This window comes from Gorilla gorilla, chromosome 2, assembly GCF_029281585.2.
Source record: "Gorilla gorilla gorilla isolate KB3781 chromosome 2, NHGRI_mGorGor1-v2.1_pri, whole genome shotgun sequence".
Classification (NCBI taxonomy): domain Eukaryota; kingdom Metazoa; phylum Chordata; class Mammalia; order Primates; family Hominidae; genus Gorilla; species Gorilla gorilla.
Genome location: NC_086017.1, coordinates 57,752,161 through 57,776,588, shown reverse-complemented (window position 1 = coordinate 57,776,588; position 24,428 = coordinate 57,752,161). Strand labels below are relative to the sequence as shown.

At 43.5% G+C, this 24,428-nt stretch overlaps 1 protein-coding gene across 49 annotated transcripts in view; it reads left to right on the top strand.

The window, feature by feature from the left end:
* MAP4 (microtubule associated protein 4) overlaps window positions 1-24,428 on the top strand; it is a 233,577-nt gene that overhangs the window by 184,759 nt on the left and 24,390 nt on the right. For 34 of the 49 annotated variants that reach the window (XM_063703775.1, XM_063703778.1, XM_063703771.1 and 31 more), the window contains 2 exons: window positions 22,225-22,331; window positions 23,844-24,059. In XM_063703775.1, the coding sequence (XP_063559845.1) occupies window positions 22,225-22,331; window positions 23,844-24,059 (323 nt within the window). The remainder of the gene's footprint in view (window positions 1-22,224; window positions 22,332-23,843; window positions 24,060-24,428) is intronic. The other 15 variants (XM_055382294.2, XM_055382293.2, XM_055382296.2 and 12 more) reach the window with 1 other exon arrangement.

Below are 24,428 nucleotides of genomic sequence, written 5' to 3'. Positions count from 1 at the left end.
TAGAGGATTTCTTATCCATAAGCATTTTCATGTCTTTGGTTCACATAAATCAGATTATTCGCCTCAGCTTATTCATTCTGTCTGTTTGCTTCTCATCTTTTTTTTAATCAGGGAGAATCATGATTTATTTTCTTGAGTTAAAACGTGAGAAATGTTTCTAAAATGTGGAATATGGTTTCTGAAATAGTTTTACCTTTATGTATGTATGTCTAAACACTTGGAACGTTTACTTCCAGGGAAGAAACTAGATTATAACTTGACAACTTTACCTTTTATTAACAAAGAGTGAGTGTCATCAATCATTGTTAATAGTAGAATTATTGACTTTCATTGTAATGATAATTGTTTCCTGGAGGCAATAACTGGGAACAGTTGGTCAATCTGGAAAGTAGTGTTGCCTTGGTAACTGATAAGAAGGAATGCAGAGAAACTAGTTGTCTGTCATGTATAAAAACCAAGGCCCTGAACAGGTTAAATACTAACTCCAAGCACAAGGCTAAAACAGAAATATCTGCCAGTACATGTACTGGGATTAGAGACCTGCAGGCTTTGCCAAGAGTCCTGGAAACCACCTTCTGCCCAGACACACAGGAATCCATGCGCTTTCTTCAAACTCAGACAGAATGGAATAGAACTTCACAATATTTAGCTCAAAGGACATTCCAGATCATCGCCTCTTGGGTTGGGTTGAAGACAGCTTTAATGATGGAACGGATCAGGTCAAATGATGAAGATGCAGTGTAAAAGGAAACTACCCATCCTTTCACTGAGCAGATCTTTTTTGAAAGCTTATTTACTGTGAGTCAAGCACTGTGCAGTGCACCCACATGGCACAAATGCACAGTTCACATTCCTACCTTCTAGAAGCTCCTGGGAAAGTCATATAAATAAAAGATTACAGTGTGGTTTCTAAATTCTAAAAAGAGATAGAGTATTATGATAATATAAAGAACTCAGGAGGGGTTCAAAGAGACTGCAGAGGTGAGTGAGTAGGAATAGCACCTAGAGGCAAGGGGCCGGGTGCGGTGATTCACACTTGTAATCCCAGCACTTTGGGAGGCTGAGGCGGGAGGATCACCTGAGGTTAGGAGTTCAAGATTAGCCTGGCCAACATAGTGAAGCCCTATGTATACTAAAAATACAAAAATTAGCTGGGTGTGGTGATTAGCTGGGACACCTGTAATCCCAGCTCCTGGGGAGGAAGAACCTAGAGACAAGGAATCCCAGTGGCAGCTGAATCTAGGACTTAGTCCTTCTGGTTCTTAAGTGTGTTTCTTCTTACCTAGGCAGGCTCACCCTTTTCAAACTTCATGTATTTACCTCATCCACCAACTTGATATAATTTTACAGTGGCTGGGAGATTGGAGTTTCTTGCTGTGGCTATTTCCTGTGGATAAATCTGCATCCCTGATTGAGATTATGTCTGTAATTCTTATTTGGACTGGAGTACTGAACTGGCCATTCTCAGGGTGTTTTGTGGGTTGTTTTGTTTTGTTTTTAAACAAGGTCTCTGTCACTCAGGCTGGAGTGCAGTGGCGTGATCATAGTTCACTCACTGCAGCCTCAGACTCTTAGGTTTAAGTGATCCTCCTCCTTCAGCCTCCCAAGTAGCTAGTACTATGGGCATGCACCACCACACCTGGCTAAAAAAAAATTTTTTCTTATTTTTTTTGTATACATGTGGGTCCTGCTATGTTGCCCAGGCTCTTGAACTCTTGGCCTCAAGTGATCCTCCCACCTAACCCTTCCAAAGTGCTGGTGTTACAGGCGTGGGCTACTATGCCCAGTCTTTCTTGAGTTTTACTAATTATTCTATACTAGGGTTTCCCCATCATTTGTCATCCAGGTGGCATTCACCTCATTTGGGGTGCAACAAAGCCATTAATTATTCTTCCATTTAATATCTTTGTATGCCTTGCAAAAGCAATAGTGTAATCTTTCTCTTTTTTTTTTTTTTTTTTTTTTGAGGCGGAGTCTCGCCCTATTGGCAGGCTGGAGTGCAGTGGCGTGATCTCGGCTCACTGCAACCTCTGCCTCCCGGATTCAAGCAATTCTCCTGCCTCAGACTCCCGAGTAGCTGGGATTACAGGTACCGGCCACCACGCCCGGCTAATTTTTTATATCTTTTTTTAGTAGAGACAGGGTTTCACCATGTTGGCCAGGCTGGTCTCGAACTCCTGACCTTGTGATCTGCCCGCCTCGACCTCCCAAAGTACTGAGATTACAGGCATGAGCCACTACTCCCGGCCACAAACAAGACCGTTCTTAAGATATAAAGTAAACACCCCAACCAAGTGCATTGCTTCTTTTTCTCCCTTATTTCAAACATGCGTTTGCTCCCCTAAACACACATACATACACACACATGTGTATGCATACTTTGTATTAATTTGGGAGTTTTGGAGTGATCACAAAAGAATTAAATTATAATTCCAAATTAAAGTTTGAAGTACTTCAATGATCACAAAAAAGATACATTGGGCCGAGCGCAATGCCCACAGCTGTAATCCCAGCACTTTGGGAGGCTGAGTTGGGCAGATCACCTGAGGTCAGAAGTTCGAGACCAGCCTGGCCAACATCGTGAAACCCTGTCTCTACTAAAAATACAAAAATTAGTCAGGTATGGTGGTGTGGGCCTGTAATCCCAGCTACTCCGGAAGCTGAGGCAGGAGAATCGCTTGAGCCTGGGAGGCAGAGGTTGTAGTTAGCCGAGATCACGCCACTGCACTCCAGCCTGGGCAACAAAGCGAGACCCCCTCTCGAAAAGGAGAGTCATCTAGTGACTAAGATTAATTTTTGCTCAGCGGTTTGGGAAGACTGGCAGTCAGAAACCTAGCATCTTCTTTGTGGCTTTTCCATTAAGTTTTCACCATTTGATCATGGGCAAACCACTTTTTTTCTCTGGACACCATTTTGTTCCTCTATAAAACGAGGGGTCTGTTAGGGAAGCCCCAGCATTCTGACTCTGTACTGTCACACATACTTTTGTGTCTTTGCAGTACTGTTGATGGATATAATGGACCCTTGTCCTAAAAGGGATTCAGGGAATAGGTTATTTACTTTCCTTAGGCAGTGCCCCAGATTTTGAAATTCAGCTTTTGTTTTTCTCTTATCTGTTAGTGATTGCAATTACGATTTATATGTTGTTTCTTATGAGTAGTAGTGGTTGTTTTGTTTTGTTTTTGTCTGTCTTTACCAGAGTGCAGCAGTTCTCCAATCCAGGGACTTAGGCTTTCTTACTTTTGTTGTTGTTGTTGTTATTATTACTACACATCAGATTCCCTATGGGGAGTAGGAAAACCTACTTCATATATATATATGTACAGTTTCTTGGTTGTTTTTTTGTTTGTTTGTTTGGAGATGGAGTTTCGCTCTTGTTGCCCAGGCTGGAGCGCAATGGCATGATCTCCACTCACTGCAACCTCTGCCTCCCGGGTTCAAGCGATTCTCCTGCCTCACCCTCCCGGGTAGCTGGGATTACAGGCATGCGCCACCACGCCTGGCTAATTTTGTATTTTTAGTAGACACGGGGTTTCTCCATGTTGTTCAGGCTGGTCTCGAACTCCCAACCTCAGGCGATCCTCCCGCCTCGGCCTCCCAAAGAGCTGGGATTACAGGCGTAAGCCACCGCGCCTGGCCTTCTTGGTTGTTTTTTTAAAGCTAGCATCAGTAGATACATTATGTATTTGTGTGTTTTAACTACTTTGTCAAATGCTTTTTATATATATTCCCTCAATCCTCACGGCTATGTGTTTTGTTGTACTCAGACCCCTGGGTGACCACCAAACTTATCTGTATGCCTGAGCACCTGGCTGACATGATGTCTTGGGTACTCGCCCCTTCTATGGGCTTGAACTTCTTGTTCTGACCGCCCCCCTCCCCAGATTGCTTCTTTCAACTCTCTGTCTCCTGAGCCTTGTAACTGTGAAGCCAGTGCTTGGCCCAGTTGCTAGATGTTGACCTCATAATTTTATTTTTTCAGTTTGACCACATTTCTGATCTACACAGTATGAACTGTAGTCTGGAATATGCACTCCTTTGTGCCTGGCTAGCTTCATTCTTCTGGTTTCTGCTCTTGGTCTTTTGGCTGGTTCACATTTTGCAGTCTGCTGTTTATGGATAGAATTACTGAGGCAGAATGTGTGATATCTGAAGGTAGCAGAGACCTGTAATTTTAGTTATTGCCTTAGCTGTTGGGTAGGGATGAACTAGTGAAGTGGGTCTGGGTAGGCTGGCCAGAACTAAAAGTAATTTGGCTATAAGGAACAAGTTTTTATGCTTGTTCTTTGCCTTGGTATTTTCCGCTTCTTCAGAATATAAGGGCCAACTACCACTTTCTTCAGACATGCTGCAACGTCCGCCATGCCCAGTCATGCCTCTGCCAATAGGCAGCACTCCCGCATGAGACAGAAAGGTTACTAAAGATACTGCCTAGTGGAGTCCCAGGTTGAAATCACACTTTGAGCTGGACATAGCAGTGGGCCTGTGATTACTTCAATGGCTGTTTCAACTTCAGAAGTGAAAGTGGTAAAACTGAATCCAAGAGCACCTTAAAGATTCCCATCCTTTTATAGAGGAAGAAACTGAAGCTAAGAGCAGTTAAATGAATTTCTAAGACTCTTAACTATTAAGTGACACAGATTTTAAAATCTGGCCTTCTGACTCAAAGTCAAATTAATTTTTTCCCCACCATGTCAGTAAATTGAGGGTGTATATGTGTGTGTCGTTTGTGGGGGGTGACTAGTTTAGAGAGAATGGGGTTGTTGAGGCTTACCTGATTACTAAGGTATTTTCCAGAGTTTTCCTCTGGTATATTCGGACTGTATTACAACAATATCTTCCTCACCCTCCTTTTTTTTTTTGGACAGGGTTTCCTCTCACCCAGGCTGGAGTGCAGTGATGTGATCACGGCCCACTGCAGCCTTGACTTACTGGGCTCAGGCAATTTTCCCACCTCAGCCTTCTGAGTAGCTGGGACCACAATTGTGTGTCACCATGCCCACCTAAATTTTTGTACTCTTTGTAGAGACAGGGTTTTGCCATGTTGCCCAGGCTGGTCTCAAACTCCTGGGCTCAAGCAATCTGCCCACCTCAGCCTCCCAAAGTGCTGGGATTACAGGTGTGAGCCATGGCACCCGGCCATCTCCAGACTTTCATAATTTTCCTCACATACTGTACATACTTAATTATATTATTCAATTATATGTATAAAAAAGATAAGAAAGCAAGAATTCAACTATGTTGTATTACCAAGGCCTTTCTGTACCCAATCTCGCCTCATATTTTTACTTTTTTTTTTTTTTTGAGACGGAGTCTTGCTCTGTCACCCAGGCTGGAGTGCAGTGGCGCGATCTCAGCTCACTGCAAGCTCCGCCTCGTGGGTTCACGCCATTCTCCTGCCTCAGCCTCCTGAGTAGCTGGGACTACAGGCACCCACCACCACGCCCAGCTAATTTTTTGTATTTTTTAGTAGAGACGGGGTTTCACCATGTTAGCCAGGATGGTCTCAATCTCCTGACCTCGTGATCCACCTGCCTTGGCCTCCCAAAGTGCTGGGATTACAGGCGTGAGCCACCACGCCCGGCCAATCATATTTTTTCTTGTTACTAATTAGAATCATGATTCTCCTGGCATTCTTCATTTTGTTATACCTCACTTCCTTTTCCTTAGCAAGATCTTTGCCATAGAGTATGGAAACCAGGTTCCTTGCCAGTTAATCTGTATTGTGCTTTGTCATGTATTGTTACTAAACAGCTCAAGATCAAGGGGAAGAAATGTATATGAGGCTCAGTTCATGTTCAGGACAGAGGTAAATGGAAATTTTTTTTTTTTTTCAGCATTGCAACATTGCCACTCATGATTATGAGTGTAGCCCTGTGTCAGGTACTGAAGGTAATGGAAAAGGTATATAAGGTTGATCCCTGTACTCTTGTTGGGAACTTGAGTGGTATGAATAGAGAAGGTGAGTTCTTGGGGACAGAGGCTACAGTTTAGCAAGCTTTCCTATGCGGACCTTGGTAATTTCTTTACATTTTATAGACCAAAGAACAATCTTAACTTGCCCTTTTTTCTAAAGGCATTGTTTAAAAACTGTAATCAAATCATTGCAGTTTATGGCAAATGGCCTTTTTTTTTAAAAAAAAAAAAGCAATCTAAATCTTTTCTTCATCTTGGAAAAAGACTTCTCTTGGATTTCTGATAGAATATTTCCAGTATGCTATGTTATTGCAAGACAGTAACTTACAGCTAGACAAGAAAAATCAGCTTTGTTCAAAGTAAGAGTATAGCCTGTTCTTATAGTGTAATTTTTTTCTCACAGTTTTGTTTTATGGTTCCTTCAGTTTGAATATACAATTTATGAGCTCAAAGCCCAGGGCAGCAAAGGACCATGCTGAGTTAAATGGGGGCAGTAAGCTCTGGTGAGTGGGGAAAACTCCAAGCTACAATTGTTAGAGTCCCTAAGTCTGGAGGTCAGAGAAAGATGCACTGCCCCCAGTGTGTTCACATGACACCTAACAGATTATTAGGCTGGAAAGAGCAGGGCTTGGTAGTGGAGGGAGCAACCCAGCTCATCCAAGGAACCAAGTGGGGGCAGGGACAGGCGTAAATGCATAAGGGGTATGTTGTCACACAAATGTCTTAGAATATCTATCCCCAAAGCCCTGATCACTGAAGTCTTTAAATGAACCCTTTATTAAACTCTTCCATTATGCAGAGCTACAGATGGAGCTCTTACGGGTTTTGGGGACCCCACTCAAGTCAGTTTTCAAGTTAGTTTGATAAGTTGCTATGACAGCAAACCCACTCTTCCTCTGAGAATGAATGCCTGCAATCTTAATACTACGTTAAGGTGTGGTTTTTTTTTTTTTTTTTTTAGTCCAATTTTGAACAATTTCCTGGATTCATTGTTCTTCGGGGTTATAGCTGGGGATTGGCAAATGAGTCTCGGTTATTTTTAAAACAGTTTTCTGAGTGGGTGAATGTGGAAGGGTGGGCATGGTATCAGATAAATGAGTGTGTGGGTATGCACGTATCTATATCAGTGAAAGCCAAAATAATTACTATCCTTAGTGCTTGGATTGGCACCATACTGTGTTTTAAATTGCAGATCTAAACAGAGTGCTAGTTCACAGGAAATTACATTCTCAGATTAAAGTAGCATTTTGTTGTGCAGAAAGCAGCAGGTTCCTTCCTTTCTTTCGCTTTCATTCATTCTTCCTTCCTTTCTTTCTTTCTTTCACATTTGTAAGTGCATTTAATACCCAACTGCTTGAGGAGAGAGGGGCATTGAGGGAGAGATGAATTTTGTCATGAATACTGGGGAATTGGTGTGATGTCACTGCAAGCTCTGTGTGATCGTAGGTGGTATTAGAGCTCCAGGAGCGAAAGCAGGGAGAGCAGTGGAAGAGAGACGATGTCGCTCTCAGACAAGCAGACAGCCTCTCTCACTGCCGCGTACGGTCAGCTCAGTAAGGGCAAGCCTGCAGAGTGCCGAATGGACTCCCCAAAAGAAATCAGTCAAGCCGGATTCGAATGGCAGAGGACAGAGGGCAAACTGAATGAAATTGGGCTGAATGTCAGCATGGACGGGCAACCGAAAGATGGGCTTGTGAAGAATGCCAGCTTCCTGGAGCAGAACAAGCTCTGCTTTTTTGAGGGGAAGCTAGACAAAGAGCTCAGCATTGAAATGCAGGACAAGGACTGTCAAGCAGCCTCAGGTCATCTTGAGAGCAGGTATGTGATTTCAGAGACCTGCCATCCCTTGGAGGGGAACTCGGTACACCAGAAGACCTCCGAGTTCCATCTGGGACTCATAGAGGGGCCAGACAAAAACAAAACCATTCCAGTTCAGGGGAAGGTGGCAGGGAAGAATGGACTAGAGACCATGAGCCACTCAGATCTGGATTTCCCTGGGGCTGCTGACATCCCTACCAGATATGTTAAGGAGCAGGAAACCAGTGTTTGGAACCCCAACTTTCATCCAGTGGCTCAAGGCTCTCTGGGCTCAAGGGAAGCAACTCCGGGAGAGATGGAGAATAGCATCACCCCTGGCTGCCCAGTGATTGGGGTGGTAAATGATAACTCTGAGCAGCTGAAGTGTGAGTCCCCACTCCTGGTGTCTCTAGCCCACCCAGCCCCCATTATTGAGCATTCACCCACCGCCATTCCGCCAATCACTATGGTGTTCACCCAGGAACATTTGAATGCAAGCTGTCACATCAGAGACCATGATAAGGAGTTGGAGAAATTGAGTTCTACCGAGGAGGAGGCTGTGCTCAACCAAGCCCCCCAGCAGAAAAAGGCAGTGCGCAGGGCCCTGTCTGAATGTTCTCACCTCTCAGTTCCCCCAGCTATCAACCTTGCAGATAAGTACCCTGAACTCCCTGCCCGAGAAGAGCCTTCTTCTGGCCTGCTGCCTCCCCCTAGTAGCCCAATGCCTAGTCCTACACCTGGGAAACTGGGAGCTCCTGCTATGAAGCGCTCCATGACTGTGGGTGAGGAACAGACAGCTAGCTACAAATTGAGCCCTGGGAAACTGCCCATCTTGTCTACTAAAGAGATACCTCCTTTCATCTGTGAGGAACCAGTGGCCAAGAAGAGAGAAGAATTGGCTCACTTCAGCAACAGCAGCAGCAACTCTGGGAAGAAGGAACTCGGCACTGCTGGATTATATCTCCATAGTAAGCTGGAGCAGATTCCTGAAGGAAGCAGCAAGGAAAAAGGGCAGGAAGATTTTAGTGAAACTAGAATTGATTCATGCTCGCAGGTTTGCCAGCGAGGAGAGAAACAGCCAGGACAGACGGCTCTGGCAGGGAAGAAAGAAATTGAGGTCACTGCAACCCAGAGCACTCCATCGTTCCTGTTTGAAAAGCACCCACGTGATGGTATGTTTCTAAATTTTGCCTCCGTTGGGAACAAGCAGACAGCAAGGAAGGAACCAAAGTGACAGATTACCGGCAGAGCACTAAGCAGCTTTTTACAGCTGGGTTCTGTGACTGCCTGGGGAAAGCTTAATTCCCTTGTGTTGGAAGCTTGCTGGGAGTGAGGCAAGGAAGAGAACAAAGTGAATCTTGCAGGGTCAAGCCAAATGTCTTGCTAGCATGACAGATAATGTGAATTGAGTATGCAAGTTTGGGGTGGAATGGGGTCAGAGAATGGTGGGTATAAAAACTAGACCCCCTTTCTTGACCTCATGTCACCCTGTCCAACCCATCCCCCATCCACCTAGCCCTCAGCTCCCTGTTGGTTTGAACCAGATGATTCCTGAGCTCTAAATCCTTCAATCCCAACTGATTGATTTCCTTGCTTGAAAATCTGTCACTTTATATAGATTCACAATGGGTTTATCAGCACTAACCTCCTCTCATTAAGTTGCACAATCTGGGTGGAAGCTCTGTTTTCTGTTTTTGCTTTTGAGAACGTTTTACTTTTGTTCAAACTGAAAAAGAGCCCTTTAAAGCTAGCTATTTAATATTCTTTCTGTGTTCTTCATGTTTGACCCAATCTTGCTTCTAGTTTTCTCTTTTTGTATGTGTTTTGAGAGGATTTGTGGGGAGAAAAAGAAGAAAGAGAAAGCAGGGAGAGAAGGAGAGACTTGCAACCTAATAAACAGCTAAATTTTGCGGTCTTTGTGACAGCCTTTTGTGTCTTTCTTCCTGGCCCTTTCTTTTCTTCCCCATCTCCCATCCCCCCACAGCTCTTATTGTGGTGGTCTAAAAAAGCTTGTGTTTCTCCGAGTCCAGTTTGAGCACAAAGGGCCATAATTCACAAACTTGTAAATGGGGATTTAAAACATGTGTTTTGCTTGTTTAAAAAAAAATAGTCTTGTTTCCTGGGACCTGTTTTCTCTAATATTTATTACACTCAGTATATTTTTATGAAATTTTACTTTTTTTCTTTGAAAGTAAGAAATGGTATTTTCTAGGGGAGTGGTAAGTAGAAGACATACAGATGTTTTGGGTTTTTGTTTTTTTATGGAGATAAAAAACATTTTTTGTTTTTTATGGAGATAAAAAACACGTTTTTTTATGGAGGCAAAGAAGCTTAATAGTTCCTCTTTGATTTCTTATGACTCCAGAATTACAAGCATTCAGGTGTCCCATGCTGTTGCTTCCTTCTAGCTGTGACAGAGCTGTAAGCTCTTCCTGGACAGGACTTTGTCATCTTTTTCTTGATCCCCAGGTGCTTTGTTCAGTACCACATACCTTCTAGGTGATCATGAGTGAAGACTTTGTTCAGAACAAGTTCTTTCTAATTCACACTAACAGAAGTTTGTGCTAATAGAAACAAATTTCAGATGACTGACAAATCCATCGATCCATTCACTCGATAAATGTTTAAATGCTGACTCTGCTAACCACTCTGTAGATAAAACTTTTATATGAAGATTGTTTCATTTAACGTGCCTACCATTTGCATTCACTATCTAGGCACTGGAAATTATCCTTATCCTCAAGCAACTTTCAATCCAGTTGGAGGACTGGGAGGCAGTGGGAGGGTTGTGAATTGTGGAAACATTTTGGAGGAAGTCACATTTGAGGTGGGCCTTGGAACCCTGGGATGCCAAATAATGCGGAGGGAAAGCCTTCCAGGCAAGGGAACTCATATTAAACGAAGGTATGAAGCCTAGACAGCTCATGTTAGGAAAAGAACAATGGAGGAATCTCAGGGCATCCAGTCACAGGAAATGTGGCCAGGCTGCTGCCATTGTGTATATCTCTCTTGGGACCTCTGCTTCTCCTTGCACATGTGCTCCATTCTCTTCCCTTTAAAAATCTATATTTCCTCTGTCATCTCTTTTTGCTTCCCTTGTAACTCTGCCCAGGACAGAATAACATTGAGTTGCCATGGTTTGAGCTCTGTGGCCAGCTTTGTTACCACCATATATGTCAGGGTTCCAATGTTGCATGACTGTCATTTCCATGTCTTTGTCTATACTGACAATGAGTGAGTAATTATATCTTATTGGCTCAGCTTGGTCCAGTCAACTGTATACCAGGTCCCATAGCCTTCTTAACCAATCTGAGCCATTTAGACCCACCCGCTTCATTCACCTTGAGGCTTCTCTAAAGGAGAGAGTATAGGTTAAGGAAATATTCCAAAGCCGTCTTTACATATGTGACAAGAAATAATGGGAGAAAATTCTAGAAAGTTGTTTGGAATCCAATCTTGCTAAGCTTCAAATGTCCCACTGAAAAGTTTAAAGCTTACTACTGTGTCCGGAATTGGTGGGTTCTTGGTCTCACTGACTTCAAGAATGAAGCCATGGACCCTCGTGGTGAGTGTTACAGCTCTTAAGGTGGTGCGTCTGGAGTCTGTCCCTTCTGATGTTCAGATGTGTTCGGAGTTTCTTCCTTCTGGTGGGTTCGTGGTCTCGCTGGCTCAGGAGTGAAGCTGCAGACCTTCGCAGTGAGTGTTACAGCTCTTAAGGCAGTGCGTCTGGAGTTGTTTGTTCCTCCTGGTGGGTTCGTGGTCTTGCTGGGCTCAGGAGTGAAGCTGCAGATCTTCACGGTGAGTGTTACAGCTCATAAAAGCAGAGTGGACCCAAAGAGTGAGCAGTAGCAAGATTTATTGCAAAGAGCGAAAGAACAAAGCTTCCACAGTGTGGAAGGGGACCCGAGCGGGTTGCCAATGCTGGCTCAGGCAGCCTGCTTTTATTCTCTTATCTGGCCCCACCCACATCCTGCTGATTGGTAGAGCCGAGTGGCCTGTTTTGTCAGGGCGCTGATTGGTGCGTTTACAATCCCTGAGCTAGATACAAAGGTTCTCCGCGTCCCCATCAGATTAGTTAGATACAGAGTTTCAACACACAGGTTCTCCAAGGCCCCACCAGAGCAGCTAGATACAGAGTGTCGATTGGTGCACTCACAAACCTTGAGCTAAACACAGGGTGCTGATTGGTGTGTTTACAAACCTTGAGCTAGATGCAGAGTGCCGATTTACAATCCCTGAGCTAGACATAAAGGTTCTCCAAGGCCCCACCAGAGCAGCTAGATACAGAGTGTCGATTGGTGCATTCACAAACCTTGAGCTAAACACAGGGTGCTGATTGGTGTATTTACAATCCCTGAGCTACATATAAAGACTCTCCACGTCCCCACCAGACTCAGGAGCCCAGCTGGGTTCACCTAGTGGATCTCGCACTGGGGCTGCAGGTGGAGCTGCCTGCCAGTCCTGCGCTGTGGTGCGTTCGCATTCCTCAGCCCTTGGGTGGTCGATGGGACTGGGTGCCGTGGAGCAGGGGGTGGTGCTTGTCGGGGAGGCTCGGGCTGCACAGGAGCCCATGGAGGGGTGGGAGGCTCAGGCATGGCGGGCTGCAGGTCCCGAGCCCTGCCCCGGGGGAAAGCAGCTAAGGCTCAGTGAGAAATCGAGCACAGCACTTATGGGCCGGCACTGCTGGGGGACTCAGTACACCCTCTGCAGCCACTGGACCGGGTGCTAAGTCCCCCATTGCCCGGGGCCAGCAGGGCTGGCTGGCTGCTCCCAGTGCGGGGCCCACCAAGCCCACGCCCACCCGGAACTGCAGCTGGCCCGCAAGTGCTGCGCGCAGCCCCGGTTCCTGCTCGCACCTCTCCTTCCACACCTCCTTGCAAGCTGAGGGAGCTGGCTCTGGCCTTGGCCAGCCCAGAAAGGGGGTCCCACAGTGCAGCGGCGGGCCAAAGGGCCGCTCAAGTGCCGCCAAAGTGGGAACCCAGGCAGAGGAGGCGCCGAGAGCAAGCGAGGGCTCTGACGACTGCCAGCACGCTGTCACCTCTCACTACCATGTTCTGAAACTGTGGTGACTGCCTATGATAGCAGATAAAGTAGCTCCACGTCAGCTTTAGGAAGATTTACTTGTTCTCAGTAAGTGTGATGAACTGGAAGACAAAGAGTTGAAAGCAAACAATCCTGTTAGAAATTTGATTCACGTAGTGGCAGATGAAACGCTGAGGATATGAGAGGGGAAATATAACAGGTGAAGATAAAGTGAAACTGGAATTTGGAAGGTGTGTGAGAAAAAGGAATTGAAGGTCATGCTGTGATGTGAGGCTGGTTTTCCCAGCCAGTGGTAGTATAGGTAATGGAAAGACCCAACAGAAGAGCACAGTTCATTGAAGGAGTTAATAAGTTCCACTTCAGACATTGCTTTTGTGAAACTCTGGGGATATGTGGGTGGTGGTCTCTAGAAATTGCCTGATAGCTGGGCTTGGTGGCTCATGCCTGTAATCTCAGCACTTTGGGAGGCCTTGGCAGGCAGATTACTTGAGGCCAGGAGTTTGAGACCAGCCTGAACAACATGGCAAAAAACCCATCTCTATGAAAAAATATAAAAATTAGGTGGGCATAGTGGCATGTACCTATAGTCCCAACTATTTGGGAGGCTGAGGTGGGAGGATTGCTCGAGCCCAAAAGGACAAGGCTGCAGTGAGCCAAGATCATGCCACTGTGCTCCAGCCTGGGAGATAGATCAAGATCAGGTCTCAAACAACAAAAAAGAAGTTGCCTTATATATCCATGAGACAAGGGAAAGGGCTTGGTGAGAGCTACCTTCTGGGAGAGAGAAAGCAGTTTCTGCTTATGCACAGTTACATTTATTTGTATAGGTCGAGTTACTGCATGCCTGTATCATAGACAATGCGACTTTATGAAATATGTTGTTTACTGAAAAATGCTGAACTTATTGAAAAATATTTATAGTGGTCTGGGGCCAGTGGCAGCTAGTTACACAAGTAAGATCTTCTTTGAGCTTGCTGTAGAACAAAGGCATTAGCCGGGCGCGGTGGCTCACGCCTGTAATCCCAGCACTTTGGGAGGCCGAGGCGGGCGGATCATGAGGTCAGGAGATCGAGACCATCCTGGCTAACACAGCGAAACCCCGACTCTACTAGAAATGCAAAGAATTAGTTGGGCGTGGTGGCAGGCACCTGTAGTCCCGGCTACTCGGGAGGCTGAGGCAGGAGAATGGCATGAACCCAGGAGGCGGAGCTTGCAGTGAGCCCAGATAGCGCCACTGCACTCCAGCCTGGGTGACAGAGCGAGATTCCGTCTCAAAAAAAAAAAAAAAGGAACAAAGGCGTTAACAGATTTGCACAGTTGTTGGCTGTGGTTTTTCCCCATTACATTTTAAAACTAGAAAAATACTCAGTTTTTGACTAAAAGTACATATGGTTCAAACATCAAAAAGTACAAAGTGCTCTCCATTACAAAAACCTCCTACCAAGACAAGATGGTATCATCTCATTGTTTTCTGCTCCTCCCCTGTAAATACAACTAAATAGTCTGGAAATAATTGAAGATAATTCCATAAAAGAATATGAGGTAGAAAGAAGGCAAACCTGGTAGGGATCTCAGGACTTGAGGAATGGCAATACAGTGAATTCCCTGGGACTGATGAATTGATTGATTGATTGATTGATTGATTGATGGTAGAGATGGGATCTTGCTATGTTGCCCAGGCTAGCCTTGACCTCTTGACCTCAAGTGATCCTCCTTGCTTGACCTCCCAAAGTGCTGGTATTACAGGCATGAGCCACTGCGTCCATCCCCTGGGTTTTCTTTTTGTCTCCTACATATCCCTGGCTGGGCACTGGAGAGGCCTGTAACCTGGAATTACCAACAGGCATAGACTGAAAAGAAAAGGAAAGGAAAAAAGAAAACAAATAGAGAAAATCTGTTCTCTATTGCCAAAAAAACAAGAAAGAAAAAAACCCAGCAAAGACCTAATGGTGAGCCCTGTTTCACTACCCATCCCCAGCAGTGGGCTCAGTCTGCCTGCAGGTACAGTGTCAATGCAGCCCATAAGGGCCTTCCTGTTGTCCACTCCATACTCAGCAGAAGCTATAGGCCCGGTCCGCCCACATCACCAGCAACTGCAGGGAGGCCTGTCCCCTACTAGGTAACAGCACCAGTGGCTTCTATAGCCCTGGTGTCTTGTAATCCTCTACCCAGGGGCAGGAGACTTTCGTAGGTTTCAAAACCTCTACTTCCTTCCCCTTAGCAAGAGAAAGCCCCCGAGGTAGGTGTTTCCTGCTCCCAGCAACCCCAGCAGAGATCAAACAGGAGGTCTGCCTGGGTCCCAGGCAGCCAGAGAGCAGTCCAGAGGAAGCTCTCTCTATTCTATGGTTCCAGCATCACTCAGCCCCTATGTGCTGACACTGGGTGACCCAGGTAAGTCCCTGCAGCCCTTTCAGGCAGTACCAAAAGGGATTAGTTAGAATCTTAGCAGAACCAAAACACAACAGGCCATAAATGCATTGCAAGGGCTCTAGAAACCAAATTGTCATCAGAACTACAGTCATAACTTGTAGACTAAATATAAACAGGGTGATTGCATGCTAAAGTACAAAATCAGAATTTTAAAGCAGGCATCATAAAAGTGCTTTAACAAGCAATTATGAATTCTCTTGAAACAAATGAAAACTAAAAACCTCAGTAAAGAAATAGAAGTTACATAAAAAGAACCAAATGTTAATTGTCAATATGAAAAATATAATAATTAAAATTAAAAACTTCGATGGGCTCAGCAGCAGACTGCAGATAACAGAGGACAGAATCAGTGAAGTTGAGGACAGATCAATAGGATTTATTCAATCTGAACAACAGACGAAAAAATGGTCTACAAGGAAAAAACATATCTTCAGACCCATGGGACAATAACAAAATATCTAACATTTGTATCATCAGAATCGCAGGAGAGGAGCAAGGATGCAAGGCTGAACAACTGTTCAAAGAAATAATGACAACAAACATCCCAAATTTGACAAAAGACAAAACTTACAGATTCAAGCAACTGAACAAATACCAAATAGGATAAATGCGAAGAAATCATGCCATGACTTTTCATAATTAAACTTTTATAAACTAAAGACAAAAATCTGTAAAAACAAGCAAAGAGATATGATGCATTAGGGAAACAGCAATTTTTTTTTTAACCTTCCTTATGGTGCTGAGGAAACAGCATTTAAATGACAGCCTGTTTCTTATCAGAAACTGGGGAATGCAAAAAGAAGTGGCACAACATTTTTCAAGTGCCAAAAGAAAAGAACTGTCAACTGCAAATTATTTGGTAAAACAATCCATCAGGAATGAAGGGGAAATAAATAAAAAAGACATTTTTAGATAAAGGAAAACTAAGAATTTGTTGCTAGTAGACATACCCTTAGAGAATGGCTAAAGGAGGCTCTCCAAAAAAATAAGATATGGTAACAGAAGGAGGCTTGGAATTTCAGAAATAAAAGAACAACAATGGAATGGGTAAAAATATGGAAATAGGCGGGTATGGTGGCTCATGCCTGTAATCCCAGCACTTTGGGAGGCCAAGGCGGGTGGATCATCTGAGGTCGGGAGTTCGAGACCAGCCTGACCAACATGGAGAAACCCTGTCTCTACTAAAAATACAAAATTAGCCGGGCGTGGTGACACATACCTGTAATCCCAGCTACTCAGGAAGGCTGAGGCAGGAGAATTGCTTGAACCTGGGAGGTGGAGGTTGTGGTGAGCCATGCCACTGCACTCCAGCCTGAGCAACAAGAGCGAAACTCGGTCTCCAAAAAAAAAAAAGGAATATAATAGACTTATCTCCTCATGAATTTTTTAAAGTCATAAATCATATTTGAAGCACAAATTGTAATGCCATCTGATGTAGTGCTTAATCTATGAAGAGGAAACACTTAAGACATATCTTAGGGCTGGGCGCAGTGGCTCACACCTGTAATCCCACCACTTTTGGAGACCAAGGTGAGTGGATCACCTGAGGCCAGGAGTTTGAGACCAGCCTGGGCAACATGACGAAACCCCATCTCTACTAAAGATAAAAAGAAAAATTAACCAAGCATGGTAGCGCACACGTGTAATCCCAGCTGTTCGGTTGGCTGAGGCATGAGAATCACTTGAACCTGGGAGGCAGAGGTTGCAGTGAGCCGAGATTGTGCCACTACACTCCAACCTGGACGACAGAGTGAGATTCTGTCTTTAAAAAAAAAATTAAAGTAGGGAGAAAATAAAGGATCCTAAATGGAAGTAAGGTTCCAGTAGGTCACTCAAAGTAGTAAAACATAGCTGGGTGTGGCAGTGTGCATCTGTAGTCCCAGCTACTCAGGAGGCTGAAGACAGCAGGAACACTTGAGCCCAGAGTTTGAGACCAGCCTGAGCAACACAGTGAGACCCCATCTCTAGAGAAAAAAACGGTAGTAGAACATTGATACCAGTTTGTTGTATGTATATTGTAATACCTAGAGCAACCACTAAGAAAACTATACAGAGCAATATACTCAAAAGCTTTTTTTTAATAAAAATAGAATTCTAAAAAATGTTCAGGTAACCTTGGGTGAGATGTAATTTGAAAAAATGAAAAAAGAAAATTAAATAGATTAAAAATGTTCAAGTAACCAACAGGAAGGCAGGAAAGTGAAACAGAAATGAGAAAAAGAGAGAACAAATAAAAAATAAAATATCAGACTTAAGCCCTAACATAGCAGTAATTATTTTACTTTATTTCATTTTTTTTTTATTTATTGAGATGGAGTTTCACTTTTGTCACCCAGGCTGGAGTGCAGTGGTACAATCTCAGATCACTGCAACCTTCACTTTCCAGGTTCAAGCGATTCTCCTGCCTCAGCCTCCCAAGTAGCTGGGATTACAGGCGCCCACCACAATGCCTGGCTAATTTATGTATTTTTAGTAGAGATGGGGTTTCACCCTGTTGGCCAGGCTGATCTCCAACTCCTGAATTCAGGTGATAAGCCCACCTCGGCCTCCCAAAGTGCTGAATGGATTACAGGCATGAGCCACTGTACCTGGCCATCAGGAATTATTTTAGAAGCAAATGGTCTGAGTACTACAATTAAAAGACAAAGATTGGAAGAGTATATTATTTTTAAAAAATGACTCAAGTAGGCCAGGTACAGCGGCTCCTGCTTGTAATCCCTTTAGGAGGCTGAGGCAGAAGGATCACTTGAGCCTAGGAGTTCGAGACCAGCCTGAGCAACACAGGGAGACCCCATCTCTACAAATAATTTTAAAATTAGCCGGGCATGGTGGCACATGCCTGTGGTCCTAGCTATTCAGGAGCTGAGGTAGGAGGATCACTTGAACCGAGGAGGTAGAAGCTACAGTGAGTACAGTCAGCCATGATCACACTTGTCTTAAAAAGAAAAAAAAATTGCCCAAGTATATGCTATCTACAAGAAATGCATAACAAACATAAGGACATAGGTAGGTTGAAAGTTAAAAGATGGAAAGAAATATATCATGTTAACAATTTTTTAAAGTAGCAGTAGCTATATATAATGATTATTTATGCATATATATATATATAGAGAGAGAGAGAGAGAGAGAGTTGTTTTTTCTTGTTGCCCAGGCTGGAGTGCAGTGGCCTGATCATAGCTCACAGCAGCCTTGACTCGCTGGGCTCAAGCAATCTTCCCACCTCAGCCTCCCAAGTATCTGAGTCTTATAGGCATACACCACCATGCCCTGCTAATTTTCTTTAGATTTTTGTAGAGAGGAAGTCTCACTTTGTTGCCCAGGCTAGTCTCAAACTGCTGGCCTCAAGTGATCCTCTGCCTCAGCCTCCCAAAGTGCTGGGATTAAAGATTACCTGTCCTGGAGTGACTATACTAATATCAGACAAAGTAGATGTTGGAGAAAAGAATAAAGGATCAATCCCACTAAGATTGATCCTTACATTTAGAAAACTTAGCAATTCTAAACGTATACACACCAAAAAACAGAGCATCAAGATATATGAAACAAAAACTGACAGAGCTAAAAGGAGAAGTACACAAAGTCACAATTACAGTTGGGGACTTGTGTATCCCACTATGAACAGTTGATAGAACTACTAGACAGAATGTTAGTAAAGATGTAACAGTTACATCAAACAACAAAATCTCATAGAAATTCCACTCAGTGACAGAATGTACATTCTTCTCAGGTGTCCATTAAACATTCACCAAGATGGATCTTGGGTCATAAAACCAACTTGAATCAATTTAAAAGATTGAAATTATGATGGGGCATGGTGGTTTGTGCCTATAATCCCAGCACTTTGGGAAGCTGATGTGGGAGGACTGCTTGAGACTGGTCAGTTTGGGCCACATGGCAAGACCTCCATCTCTTCAAAAAATTTTTTTTTGTAAATTATTCAGGTATGGTGGCACGTACCAGTAGTCCCAGCTACTTGAAAGGCTGAGGCATTAGGGTCTCTTGAGCCCAGGAGTTCCAGGTGGCAGTGAGCTGTGATCACGCCACTGTACTGCAGCCTAGGCAGCAGACTTCATCTCTTAAAAAAAAAAAAAAAAAATTGGAATTATTTCAGGTATACAAGCTTAGTGCAATAATCAAAAGTAATTGTCAGCCAGGTGTGGTGGCTCACACCTGTAATCCCAACATTTTGGGAGGCCGAGGCAGGCGGATCACGAGGTCAGGAGATGGAGACCATCCTGGCTAACGTGGTGAAACCCCATCTCTACTAAAAATACAAAAAAAAAAAAAAAAATTAGCCAGGTGTGGTGGCAGGTACCTGTAGTCCCAGCTACTTGGGAGGCTGAGGCAGGAGAATGGCAGGAGGCGGAGCTTGCAGTGAGCTGAGATCACACCACTGCACTCCAGCCTGGGCGACAAAGTGAGACTCCATCTCAAAAAAAAAAAAAAAGTAATCTGTTATAGTCTGAAGAAAATAAATTGTAAACACAGAAAAATCGTTTAACAAAATCAAATAGCCATTCATGTTAAAACTCTCAGCAAAGTAGGAATAGAGAGGAACTTATTTAACTTGACAAAGAGTGTCTACAGAAAGCCTACAGCTAACATCATATTTAATGGTGAATAAGTGAATACTTTCTATCTAAGATTGGGAACAAGGCAAGGATATCTACTTGCACCACTCTTTTAAATATAGTGTACTGGAAGTTACTGTAGAGATGGAGAACATAGTAGTTGCCATATATTTAGGGATTGGAAAGGGGATGGGGTAGATATGGCTATAGAGGGGTAACATGAAGAAGCCCTATTGATTGTAACCAGCCACTCCAGGCCAGGTAATCTAATCCCAGCACTTTGGGAGGCTAAGGTGGTGGTGGTGGTTACACAAAGCTACACTTGATAAAGTTGCATAGCACTACACAAACACACAAACACACACACACACAAATGAGTGCATGTAAAGTGAAAAATCTGAGTAGGCTCTGTGGGTTGTCTCCGTTTCTTGGTTTTGATAGTATACTGTATTTACGTAGGATATCAACACTTGGGGAGACTGGGTAAAAGGGTACACAGGGACCTTCCCTATGTATTTCTTTGCAACTTCCTATGAATCTGTAATTATTTCTCAAAGTTTTAAGCCTCCTAACCTCCCCAGTTTTGTGTCCCATCCTTTCCCTCAAAAACGTTGTTCTGTTTAATTACAGTCCTTTCAAAAATTCTTTTAAAATGCATATATAAGTGTATTTGCAATATCTTTTCCCCCATCCCTTTTCAAGACAAATAGTTTCACATTATACTTATGCTTTGTTGTTTTTTTCCACTTAATAGAGACCATTGCATAGTAATCATAAAAGAATTTCTCCATGCTTTATTTTTTCACATTCAGAGATTACATTGATATTTCTACCATAATAACCAGTTTTCTATTAACGGACTTCTGGGTTGTTCTTTTGCTTTTAGAAACAATGATCTGGTGGAAACCTTGCACATTTACTATTTGGCTGGTGTGTAACTACACTTCTAGGATAAATTACTAGAAATTGGTTTTCTAGATTAGAATTTATCTGTCCTTGTAATTTTCAGAAAATGACACTGCCAGGCAGCCCTGCCTATGGGTCATACAGTTCACATACCTACCAAGTATATTTCCCCATATTATTCTCAATAGTTATTTTAAAATTTTAGGACTTTTGACAATATGTTAATATTAAAATGGCATTTCAGGCCAGGCATGGTGGTTCACGCCTGTAATCCCAGCACTTTGGGAGGCTGAGGTGGGTGGATCACTTGAAGTCAGGAGTTTGAGACCAGCCTGGCCAACATGGTGAAACCCTGTCTCTACTAAAAATACAGAAATTAGCTGGGTGTGGTGGTGCATGCTTGTAATCCAGCTACTTGGGAGGCTGAGGCAGGAGAATTGTTTCAATGGGGAGACAGAGGTTGCAGTGAGCTGAGATCGCAGCATTGCACTCCAGCCTGGGTGACAGATCAAGACTTTGTCTCAAAAAATAAAATGGCATTTCAGTGGGGTTTTAATTTTTATTTTTCTCATACTTAACATTGTACATCTTTTCATAGTTTCAAAAAACTTTGTATCTCTTTTCTATAAAGTCTGTTCATATTGTTTTGCATTTTCCCAGTGGATTATTGGCCTTTGTAGCAGTTACTGATTTGTGGGAGTAATTTATAGAATAAGCTCTTTGTCTTTGGTATGAGGGTCAAGTATTTTTTCTGTTTGTCATTTGCCTTTTGACTTTTATTATAGTGTTTTGTCTTATTTTGTTTTTTGTCACATTGAAGTTTTTAATTTTTCTTTAGTCAAACTTATCTCTTGTGGCCTCTTGACTTTGTGCCAGTTAGAAATGCCTTCCCCCACAGCAAGGTTATACATTTCACAGTATTTTAATGCTCTCAGGTATAGTCCTATTGAAATCCGGAGTAACCTCTCCGCAGAGAGGAGGCTATGTTGCCTTAGGCAGGAGACTTTATTTCTGGCCCTGAGTCTGGTTCCATGGGTCTCCTTGGCCTTGTTGAAAATCTGGGTCACTGTTAGAACTGGATCAGGTTAATCTCACATCCTCCATAAAGTGGTTCTTTATAGGGAAAGGAAGGAAAGGGAGTCATTGAATGATCTTCTGGCTCTTATCCCATCTCACAGCAACCTTTATTCCAAAGATAGACTGGTAGAAGAGGTTTTTGTCCTATTGCTTGGAGAGCTAGTGGTTGGAAGACAGAGTCCCTTTGGTCTCTAGGGAAGGGAAACCAAACTTAAAGGACCATTTCTTTCCACTGATCATTTGTGCATGTGTCCCTTAGACTGCTTCTCCACAGGGTCAGGCTCCCTGAATCTGAGGAATCTAAAACTGTCCTCCATCACAATGAGAACTTGGGAGGCTTGTCCACGTTTCAGCAGCACAACCCTGTGGACTTTTTTCAGAATGAAGTGCTAGTTAGTGGTCTGTCTTTGCTAAACCTTGTATTTTCAAAATGGGTGTGAAAAATGTTTGCTTAGCATAATTCCCACCCACCCTCTCCCCTTAGGAATAGCCAGGCCAGAAGAAGGAAGGCCTGTGGTGAGTGGGACCGGAAATGACATCACCACCCCACCGAACAAGGAGCTCCCACCAAGCCCAGAGAAGAAAACAAAGGTAGGTGCCAGAATGGTGTTTATCTTCTACTGCCATAATTTTTAAATGGAGTATCTTCTGCTGTTATTGCTTGAATCACGAATGAAATTTCTTTTTTCTGAGCTGTTATTGTCCTTCCTCATGTTTGGACATGCTTAGAAAATATCTTGTATTCTCATTTACCACAGTGGCCTAAACCAACTTTAAAATCTCAGCCTTTGACCCTATTATCTTATATATCTGTAAAAAATGTTCTGTAGAGGCTGGGCATGGTGGCTCATGCCTGTAATCTCAGCACTTTGGGAGGCCAAGGCGGGCGGATCACATCAGGAGATGGAGACCATCCTGACCAACATGGTGAAATCCCATCTCTACTAAAAATACTAAAATTAGCTGGGCGTGGTGATGCATGCCTGTAATCCCAGCTACTCAGGAGGCTGAGGCAGGAGGATTGCTTGAACCAAGGAGTTGGAGGTTGCGGTGAGTTGAGATCATGCCACTGCACTGGGCTCCATCTCAAAAAAAAAAGTTCTATAGAGATTGTTTCAGCTTCCCTTAACAACAACAAAAAGGACAATTGCAAAAATATTCTGAACTAAATTCTGAATTATTTGCTATTATCTCAGCGTTAGATGAAAGAAAAAAAAAGATTCTGAAATATCCATTCATGAAAAGAGAATGCAGATTTTGAAGGTGGATCATATGGCTTCAGATGCATAACTAGTACTTATTGCAAAGTTCAAAAGCCACACTGTAGGCTGTGGCTGCTATTGTCCCATCAAGATACAGGTAGTTTCAGCATGTTGTCCAGGGTCTTCAAAAAATTAAAAAGTTATTTTAAAAAAATACAGGTAATAATGGCTGAATCACCTCCTGATGCTTTTCTTTTAGAATAGCCACCAAAAGTTAGTTAATTATTAAGAGTTAATTGTTTTACTGAATTAAATCTTCAGGTGCCAAACTGCCAGAATTTGTGCCACTATCATTAAGAACTATTCCCAGGCCAGGCGCAGTGGCTCACGCCTGTAATCCCAGCACCTTGGGAGGCCGAGGCGGGCAGATCACAAGGTCAGGAGATCGAGACCATCCTGGCTAAAACAGTGAAACCCCGTCTTTATTAAAAATACAAAAAATTAGCTGGGCGTGGTGGCACACGCTGGTAGTCCCAGCTACTTGGGAGGCTGAGGCAGGAGAATCGCTTGAACCTGGGAGGCAGAGCTTGCAGTGAGCCGAGATCGCCACTGCACTCCAGCCTGGGTGACAGAGAGAGACTCCATCTCAAAAAAAAAAAAAAAAAGAAAAAGAAAAAGAAACTATTCCCCATTTTCTTTCTCTATCCTGGTTTCATTCCATTATTTATTGAGCTCAGAAGAAAGAAATGCTAATTTTAAGTTGCATCTATCCTCATTGCTTATAATTTTACTTTGAATTGTGCAATTTATACTTTTTTTAATTTGTTTTTATTCTTGTCTGTGTGTTTGATGTTGCCCTTTAAAAAATAAAAATAAAAAATAAACAACAATCAACCTAAAGCCTTTGGCCACCACTCAACCTGCAAAGACTTCAACATCGAAAGCCAAAACACAGCCCACTTCTCTCCCTAAGCAGCCAGCTCCCACCACCATTGGTGGGTTGAATAAAAAACCCATGAGCCTTGCTTCAGGCTTAGTACCAGCTGCCCCACCCAAACGCCCTGCCGTCGCCTCTGCCAGGCCTTCCATCTTACCTTCAAAAGACGTGAAGCCAAAGGTAAGTGGTCACCTAACTACTGTGCCGAGGAAAATTGTTCCCCTCTGAGTGTCAGATAGACAGATCCTTGTTGCTAACAGACAACAGAATCAGGCTGGTGGAATTGGGAAAAGGCAAGGGAAATGGGGGAGAGGGTGATTTGAAAATTGGCATGGCTACTCTGGACGCGCTGCCTATGGGTTAGCCCTGCTCCACAAGGAGCAGCCAAAAAAAGAAAAAAGAAAAGGAAATCAATTTGGGGCCCATTGATGCAGACATTAACATTTTGAAGCCCTTTTATGCTCTTACCTTTCCCTTCCCTGTTTGGAGGTAATACTCCATCTACTTAGGTTCTTCCTCCTTTCTCTCAACTACCTACTCTTTACCTAT